This window comes from Rhinopithecus bieti, unplaced genomic scaffold (assembly GCF_001698545.2).
Source record: "Rhinopithecus bieti isolate Rb0 unplaced genomic scaffold, ASM169854v2 scaffold_18354, whole genome shotgun sequence".
Classification (NCBI taxonomy): Eukaryota; Metazoa; Chordata; class Mammalia; order Primates; family Cercopithecidae; genus Rhinopithecus; species Rhinopithecus bieti.
This window is the reverse complement of record NW_016809835.1, coordinates 1,069,548-1,079,301: the sequence shown is the minus strand read 5'-3', so window position 1 is coordinate 1,079,301 and position 9,754 is coordinate 1,069,548. Positions and strand designations below refer to the sequence as shown.

Below are 9,754 nucleotides of genomic sequence, written 5' to 3'. Positions count from 1 at the left end.
TTTTTTTTTTTTTTTGAGACAGAGTTTCCGGAGTTTCACTCTTGCTGCCCAAGCTAGAGTGCAGTGGTGCCATTTCGGCTCACTGCAACCTCTGCCTCCCGGGTTCAAGAGATTCTCCTGCCTCAGCCTCCCAAGTAGCTGGGATTACAGGCACCCGCCACCATATCCAGCTGATTTTTGTAGTTTTAGTAGAGACAGGGTTTCACCATATTGGCCAGGCTGGTCTCCAACTCCTGACCTCAGGTGATCCACCTGCTTTGACCTCCCAAAGTGCTGGGATTACAGGCGTGAGCCACCATGCCCAGCCCTTTTATCAATTCTTATAACGTCAGACCTGGAAGGGACTCAAGGTTGACCTGTCCTTAAATTTCTTGGTATCAGGAGCTCTTTACACTCTGAAAAATTATTGAAGACCCCAAAGAACTGTTTTTTTATGTGATTGTATCTATTGACATTGATATACCACGCATATTTACAGAGGGATTTGACTATGGTTTGTTTCTCGTAGTCTTGGCCTACCTGACCATCCTGTCTTAGCTCTGACCACACTCTGACATGACAATAGGAATAGCATGTAAATCAGCAAATGAAACCCCCAAAGCCCAAATGTTATGGTGTTTTGCATAGTCTTGGGACAAAGAGCAACGACTTACTTGGATAAATTCAATTTCTTCTTGAGACACAAGTTTCCTTCTGTATTTCTGAGGTAATGTTTTTATTATTTCTGCAGTATCTGGTGGACCCTGATACATCAACAAATCTGGTGATTTACTTCCCTTAGAATGTTGTGAAATTACAGAAGAGTGAGATGGTAGCCCTGCTGATCTCAAAGCTTCCGACACTGAAATTAAAAAAAAAAAAAAGACCTTATTAGAGAAATTGTTCAGATGTCAAAATACTGAGTCTTAAAATATTATCAAATAATCAAGTCATTCTTGAAATGAAGTCATTCTTCAAATAACTCTTGAAGTATTATAATTCCAAAAGGTAAATATTGTAGGGTAACTCAGTTGGCTATATATAATTTCATAAAGGTTTCTAAAAACAAATAAGGAGGTAACTTTAAAATTTTTATATATTTGTTATTTAGAGATGGGGTCTTACTTTGTTGTCCAGGCTGATCTTGAACTCCTGGGCTCAAGCAAGCATCCTGCCTCAGCCTCCTGCCATCCCACCTCAGCCTGTGAGTAGTTAGGACTATAGGCATGTGCCACTGTACCCAGCAAAGGAGCAGTTTTAAGTAAATGAGTTACAAAAATGTAAAATAATGAAATTTCTAGTTAGTGGAATTCAACCCTTTAGGGGAACCTACACTACTTAAGCTTATCTCACATAACCCCTCATAGGCCAACACATGGTGGAGTTTACAGGTAATATCTTATAACAAGGAATAAGAAAGTCAGTAAATGTAAATGAGGGTAGTCCCTCAGTATCTTCACACTTGTTTATCTTAATTCTTCAATAGTTACAATATGTTAAAAATATACCTATAAAATGTGTTGAAATTGCCTGAATTAAAGCAAGAGAAGCACCGAGGATCTGGTTTAAAAACAAAAAAAAAGGGGGGGGGGGTGGGAATCAGAGAAAAACAGAACCCTTTCAGAATCTTCTCCCATTCATTTCAAATAAATGCTAAGGATTAAGGCAATCCAAAAAAACATTTACTGACTAGATGAATAGATAAATGAATGAATGAAAGAAAAGATGGTTGATGAGGAGAGAAACATAGGAAGGGTTATTATTTTCACAGTCTCTGCAAATGGAAGCCTGGGAGAATCTTCTAAAGGATAGGAGAGAGTAAAGGCAGGACAAAATTTAGCCCATATAAACTCACTAGAAATTCAGAGACATCTTCTGTTGAGTCACTACCTTTTAAAATAGGGGTAATAAAGGCCAGGTATGTGGCTCACGCCTGTAATCCCAGCACTTCAGGAAGCCAAGGCAGGCAGATCACCTGAGATCAGGAGTTCCAGACCAGCCTAGACAACATGGTGTAAACCCTGTATCTACTAAAAATACAAAAATTAGTCAGGTGTGCTGGTGTATGCCTGTAATCCCAGCTACTAAGGAGGTTGAAGCACAAGAATTGCTTGAACCCGGGAGGGGGAGGCTGCAGTGTGCCAAGATAGCACCACTGTACTCCAGCCTGGGAGACAGAGCAAGACCCTGTCTCAAAAAGTAAAATAAAATAGAGGTAATAATTTTTTTTTTTTTTGAGACAAAGTCTTGCCCTGTCACCCAAGCTGGAGTGCAGTGGCATGATCTCGGCTCACTCCAACCTCCGCCTCCTGGGTTCAAGCAGTTCTCCGCTTCAGCCTCCCGAGTAGCTGGGACTATAGGAGCCCACCACCATGCCTGGCTAATATTTTTATATTTTTTAGTAGAGACAGGGTTTCAACATGTTGCCCAGGCTGGTCTCGAACTCCTGACCTCAGGTTATCTGCCTGCCTCGGCCTCCCAAAGTGCTGGGATTACAGGTGTGAGCCACCGCGCCCGGCCATAAGTTAATTTCTACTTGCATGCTGCATAGGGCACTACTTTGATCTAAGCTCCAATAGTCTTAACTGATTTTTAAATGAGAAATATTGCCTATAATAAAATATTCATTTATAAATATTCACGTACACAATTTTAAAAGAAATCTAAATAAAATACAACTTACCATTGGGTTTAGGATTGTCTCTTCTGTCAGGAAACCTTATTAATGGAGTGTGTGGTTTGACTACCTAAAGGAAAATAATATGCATGAAAACAATCTCATTAACTAAAAGAAATGATCTTCTAAACCTCATAAATAGATACTTTTGTTAAACTTACTATTTGACAGCAACTTTAAATTATACTCTTCCCCAACCAGGAAAGCTGGTCTATGAATTATTAACTTGTCTATCTGGTAAACACAACTTTGTACTTTATATATAATCACAAGACTTTCATTGTACTATCGAAGGTGTACTTCAAAGCAACCCAGTGGAGGAGATGATGTGGATTTTATGTTGCATGACTTATAGATTGGTAAGAATTGAAAGCTGGCTGAGCACAGTGGCTTATGCCTGTAATCCCAACACTTTGAGAGGCCCAGGCGGGCAGACTGCATGAGGTCACGAATTCAAGACCAGCCTAGCCAAGATGGCGAAACCCCATCTCTACTAAAAAAATAAAAAAAATTAGCAGGGCATGGTGGTGGGCGCCTGTAATCCCAGCTACTCAGGAGGCTGAAGCAGAGAATTGCTTGAACCCGGGAGGCAGAAGTTGCTGTGAGCCAAGATCGAGCCACTGCACTCCAGCCTGGGTGACAGAGTGAGGCTCTGTCTCAAAACAAACAAACAAACAAACAAACAAACAAACAAACAAAAACTTCTCTATTAGCTGTTTCTTCACTTTCACTTTCATAGCCAAGCTTCTTAAGAGAATGTTCTATCTGTCCTATTGTCACTCCCCTATTTAAAAGGTTGAAAACTGGCTGGGATCGGTGGCTCATGCCTGTAATCCCAGCACTTTGGGAGGCTGAGGCAGGAGGATGGCTTGAGCCCAGGAGTTTGAGACCAGCCTGAGCAAGAAGGTGAGACTCCCTCTCCACAACTTAAAATAAAAAAAAAAAGAAATAGGCCGGGCGCGGTGGCTCAAGCCTGTAATCCCAGCCCTTTGGGAGGCCGAGACGGGTGGATCACGAGGTCAGGAGATCGAGACCATCCTGGCTAACACGGTGAAACCCCGTCTCTACTAAAAAATACAAAAATCTAGCCGGGTGAGGTGGCGGGCGCCTGTAGTCCCAGCTACTTGGGAGGCTGAGGCAGGAGAATGGCTTGAGCCCAGGAGTTTGAGACCAGCCTGAGCAAGAAGGAGAGACTCCCTCTCCACAACTTAAAATAAAAAAAAAAAGAAGTTTGAAAATGTTCCACAGCTTTCACGATAAAGTTCAAAATCTTATTTGGCACTCACAACACCCATCGTGATCTGGCCTCTCCTTACTTTGCCAGCCTTTCTCCCCAACTCTCTTATGTACCTGTTGCTCCAGGTATTCTGAAGTACTTTTCCTTTCCCCAATTCATCCTGCTATTTATCCCCATTCCATCTAGAGCTTATGTCCTCTGCCATGAAATCTCCCTCCCTCCCATCCCATTCCACTTCCATGCCTATCCTTCTGACTGCTTATCCTTTACAACAGCTCACATGTCACTCTTCTCTAAGAACCTTTCCCAAATTCCAAAGTCTGAGTTAAAAACTCCTCCTCATGTTTTCAGAGGACAGATAAGTTAGCCAATGATTATAGGACAGTGCTAAGCTCCTGGACAGTCAGAGACAGAAAATTAAGCACTTCTGCAGCAGCATTCCTGTTACACGGTAAATGTCCAAGAAACAGTTGCCAAGTAAGTGAATAAACCTTTTGTAAGTTAGGTCTAACTGTATAGGCATGTAAATATGTATTATATACTTACACTGCAGAGAAAGAATCATTTGCAACACTGCTTTTATATACTTAAAAACATGATTTAATATGGCCTTATAGGCCAGGCACAGTGTCTCACACCTGTAATCCCAGCACTTTGGAAGGCCAAAGCGGGCGGATCACTTGAGGTCAGGAGTTCAGGATCAACCTGGTCAACATGGTGAAACCCTGTCTCTACTAAAAATACAAAAGTTAGCTGGGTATGATGGTGCACGCTTGTAATCCCAGCTACTCAGGAGGCTGGGGCATGAGAAATCACTTGAACCCAGGAGGTGGAGGATGCAGTGAGCCAAGATTGTGCCACTGCACTCCAGCCTGGGTGACAGAGCAAGACTTCATCTTAAAGAAAAACAACAATAATAATATAGTCTTATAAATTGAATTCCCACTCTCTTTGGTATCCCTACTTTTTAACAACAAAAAAAATTATTTTGAGATAGGGTCTTGCTCTGTCACCCAGGCTGGAGTGCAGTGGTGTGATCACAGCTCATTACAGCCTCAACCTCCCAGGCCCAAGTGATCCTCCCACCTCAGCCTCCAAAGTAACTGGGACTACAAGTGTGCCCCACCACGCCTAGCTAATTTTTAACATTTTTTGTGGAGATGGCCTCTCCCTATGTTCCTTAGGTGGGTCTTGAACTCCTGGCGATCCTCCTGCCTTGGCCGCCTAAAGCACGGGGATTACAGGCATGAGCCACTGCACCCAGCCCTAGAAAGTGTTTTAAATGCAAAAAAGTAGAATGGCATAAAATAAACCCTGATATATTCATCACACAACTTTAACAATAATATAGTCAATCTTATTTCATCATCCCTTCCCTGATTAAACAAATCCTATACATTTAATCCCATCTCATCTGTTAATACCTTCCACACATTACTGACAAACAGAATTTTTGTTAAATCATAACCCCAATACTTTTTTTTTTTTTCCAATTTGAAAGCAGTGAAGCCAGGCTCAGTGGCTCATGCATGTAATCCCAGCACTTTGAGAGGCTGAGGCAGGCAGATCACTTGAGCCCAGGAGTTCGAGACCAGCCTGGGCAATATAGTGAGACCCTGTCTTTACCAAAAATTTAAAAAGTTAGCTGAGCATGGTGGCGTGGGCCTGTCGTGCCAGCTACTTGGGAGGCTTAGTTGGGAAGATCACTTGAGCCCGAGAGGTTGAGATACAGTAAACCAGACAAGATCATGCTGCTGCATTGCAGCCTGGGCAACAGTAAGATCCTGTCTCAAAAAAAAGTCACTGTTTATTAACTCACCAGATTACAAATATAATCATGGTAGACACCTTAGTTCACCCTAGTTTTTGTTCAAGTGAGCCCCAATACTTTTGCCACACTTAACAATAATTCCTACTATCATCTGATATTCAGCTTATGCTCTCATTTCCCCTTCTTGATTGGGTGTGGTGACTCACACCTATAATCTCAGCAGTTTGGGAGTCTGAGGCAGGTGGATTTCTTGAGCTCAGGAGTTTGAAACTAGCCTGGGCAACATGGCGAAACCCTGTCTCTACAAAAAATACCAAAAAATTAGCTGTGAGTGGTGTTGCACACCTTTAGTCCCAGCTATTTCGGGGAATGAGGCAGGAGGATCCACTTGAACCTCAGGAGGTCAAGACTGCAGTGAGCCATTATCGCGCCACTACACTCCAGCCTGTGTGACAAAGTGACACTCTGTCTCAAACAAAACAAAAATTTCCCCTTCTCAATTGTCTTTTTACATTCTAAATACAAATATGACAAACAAATAACTCCAACTGCATATTAGTTGGATAACTAAGAAGCCAATCCGAAAAGGCTCCCACTGTATGACTGCAACCATATGACATTCTAGAAAAGGTCAAACTATCCATCTAAGATTTTTTTCTTTTTTTTCTGAGACGAAGTCTCGCTCTGTCGCCCAGGCTGGAGTGCAATGGTGCGATCTCGGCTCAATGCAACCTCCACCCAGGTTCGAGTGATTCTCCTGCCTCAGCCTCCTGAGTAGCTGGGACTACAGGTAAGTGCCGCCATGTCCAACTAATTTTTGTATTTTTAGTAGAGATGGGGATTCTCCATGTTGGCCAGGATGGTCTCAATCTCTTGACCTCGTAATCTGCCCACCTCGGCCTCCCAAAGTGTTGGGATTTCAGGCGTGAGCCACAGTGCCTGGCCCCATCTAAGATTTATTCATGCCTTTTCATGGCTTGATAGCTCATTTCTTTTTAGTGCTGAATAATATTTCAATATCTGGATGTACCACAGTTTATCAATTCACCTACTGAAGGATATCTTGTTTGCTTCTAAATTTTGGTAATTATGAATAAAGCTGCTATAAACATTTGTGTGCAGCCTTTATGTGGACACAAGTTTTCAACTCACTTGGGTAGATACTATGGAGTGTAATGGCTAGATCGTACGGTAAGATTATGTTTCCTTTTGTATGAAATTGCCAAACTGGGATCAGTGCCATGGCTGATGCCTGTAATCCCAACACTTCAGGAGGTCAAGGCAGGTGGATCGCTTGAGTCCACGAGTTCAAGACCAGCCTGGGCAACATAGTGAAACCCTGACTACAAAAAATACAAAAATTAGGCATGGTGGCATGTGCCTAAAAAAGAAAGAAATTGCCAAACCGTCTTCCAAAGTGGCTGTACCATTTTGCATTCCCACCAGCAATGAATGAGAGTTCCTGTTAGGTGGGATAGTAATAAGAATTCACATCTTTGTCAACATTAAGTGTTGTCAAGTGTTTCGGATTCTGGCCATTCTGACAGGTGTGTAATGGTTGTCTTAACTTGAAATTCTCTAATAACATATGATGTTGAGTATCTTCTCGTTTTTTGAGACAGAGTCTCACTCTGTCGCCCAGGCTGGAGTACAATGGCGCGATCTCGGCTCACTGCAACCTCCGCCTCCCAGGTTTAAGCAATTCTCCTGCCTCAGCCTCCCAAGTAGCTGGGATTACAGGTGCACACCACCACACCTGGCTAATTTTTGTACTTTTAGTAGAGATGGGGTTTCGCCATGTTGGCCAGGCTGGTCTCAAACTCCTGACCTCAGGTGATCCATCCACCTAGGCCTCCCAAAGTGCTGGGATTATAGGCGTGAGCCACCATGCCTGGCTGAGTATCTTTTCATTAGACCTATTTGTCATTTGTATATCATTTTTCTTTTGAGACAGGGTTATGCTCTGTTGCCCAGGCTAGAGTACAGTGGTGTGATCTCAGCTCAGTGCAACCTCAACATCCCAAGTTCAAGCAATCCTCCCACTTAAACTGATCCTCCCACTTCAGCCTCCCAAGTAGCTGGGACTACAGGTGTGCACCACCACACCCAGTTAACTTTTGTATTTTTTGTAGAGACAGGCTTTCACTATGTTGGCCAGGCTGGTCTTGAACTCCAGGGCTCAAGCGATCCACCCAGTTCAGCCTCCCAAAGTGTGTATATTTTCTTTGATGAAGTGTCTGTTCAGCTGTTTTGCCCATTTTAAAATTCAGTCATTTATTTTTATTTATTTTCTTATTGTTGAGTTCTTCTGTTTCCTTTTTTTTTTTTTTTTCTTTTCTGAGACGGAGTCTCGCTCTGTTGCCCAGACTGGAGTGCAGTGGGCTCACTGCAACCTCCGTCTCCCAGGTTCAAGCAATTCTCCTGCCTCGGCCTCCTGAGTAGCTCGGATTACAGGTGCCCGCTACCATGCCCAGATAATTTTTGTACTTTTAGTAGAGACGGGGTTTTGCCATGTTGGTCAGGCTGGTCTCAAACTCCTGAACTCAAGTGATCTGCCTGCCTTGGTCTCCCAAAGTGCTGGGATTACAGGCATGAGTCACCATGTCCGGCCTTATGTTTTCTATAATAGTCTTTTATCAGATATGTCTTTTGAAAGTATTTTCTCCCAATATGTGGCTTGCCTTTTTTTGACAGTGTCTCACAGAGCAGAATTTTTTTAATGAAGTCCAGCTTATCAATTTTTCATGGATCATGCCTTTGGTGTTGTATCTAAAAAGTCATTGCTAAACCTAAGGCTAGTTTTATTTTCTCCTATAAGGATTGATTTTATAGATTTGCATTTTGCATTTAGGTCTAGGATCCATTTTGACTTAAATTTTTGTGAAGGACGTGAGGTCTGTGTCTAGATGGATCTCCAATTTTTTCAGCACCATGTTGAAAGACTATCTTGTCTCCATTGTATTCCCTTTTGTCAAAGATCAGTTGATTATCTCTTTATTTTTACCTTTCCAAATCTCAGTTTTAGCTATGCCTCTTATAAATAGTATAGCACTGGATTTTCATTTGTTAGCCAGTCTGAAAATGTTTTACTTTATTATTTATTTTTTGAGACCAGGTCTTGCTCTGTTACACAGGCTGGGGTGCAGTGGAGTGATCGTGGTTTACTGCAGCATCAAACTCCTGGGCTCAAGTAATCTTTCCACCTCAGCCTCCTGAGTAGCTAGGACTACAGGTACACATCACACACCACCCCTCCTGCCTGGCTAATTTTTATAGAGACAGGGTCTTGCTATGTTGCCTAGGCTATTCTTGAACTCCTGGCTCAAGCAGTCTTCCCACCTTGGCTTCCCAAAGTGTTGGGATTACAGGTGTGAGCCACCGTGCCCAGCCAGCTTTGTCTTTACTTAATGTTCTGAGACCATGCTACGTGACTTCCTATCAGTTTGTGCCAATCAGTCTTTTGGCACTCTTCTCTTCCTTCAAGATATGGATCAACAACCAAATTCTAAGCTCTACGTTTTTTTTTGAGTCAGGGTCTAGCTCTGTTGTCCAGACTGGAATGCAGAGGCATGATTATGGCTCACTGTAGCCTTGATCACCCGGGCTCAATCTTCCCACTTCAGCCTCCTGAGTAGCTGGAACCACAGGTGCATGTCACCATGCTCAGCTAATTTTTAAAAATTTTTATAGAGATGGGGTCTTGCTATGTTGCCCAGGCTGGTCTTGAACTCCTGGGCTCAAGCCATCCTCCTGCCTCAAACTGCCAAAGTGTTGGGATTACAGGCATACACCAGTGAACCTGGCCTAAACTCTCTTACTGGCACTGTAGTCCTAACTTTATAGGCCTGTCACAGAGATACTCAATAAATTTTGCTAATGTTATATGTAATTATTACATAATATTAGCACATACTCTATTATTTATTTTTTGAGACCAGGTCTTGCTCTGTTACACAGCCTGTTACACAGGCTGGGGTGCAGTGGGGTGATTGTGGTTCACTGCAGCGTCAAACTCCTAGGCTCAAGTGATATTATATTAGCATATTGGTAGTATTCTTTTCCTTTTTTTTTTTTTTTTTTTTTTTTTTTT

At 42.5% G+C, this 9,754-nt stretch overlaps 1 protein-coding gene across 1 annotated transcript in view; it reads right to left on the bottom strand.

The window, feature by feature from the left end:
- Positions 1–518: 518 nt before the first annotated feature.
- KGD4 (alpha-ketoglutarate dehydrogenase subunit 4) overlaps positions 519–9,754 on the bottom strand; it is a 19,663-nt gene continuing 10,427 nt past the window's right edge. Inside the window, exons 3-4 of the mRNA XM_017890563.1 lie at positions 2,663–2,726; positions 519–841 (exon numbers count right to left, since the gene is read on the bottom strand). Of these exons, the coding sequence (XP_017746052.1) occupies positions 534–841; positions 2,663–2,726 (372 nt within the window). The 3' untranslated portion in view covers positions 519–533. The remainder of the gene's footprint in view (positions 842–2,662; positions 2,727–9,754) is intronic.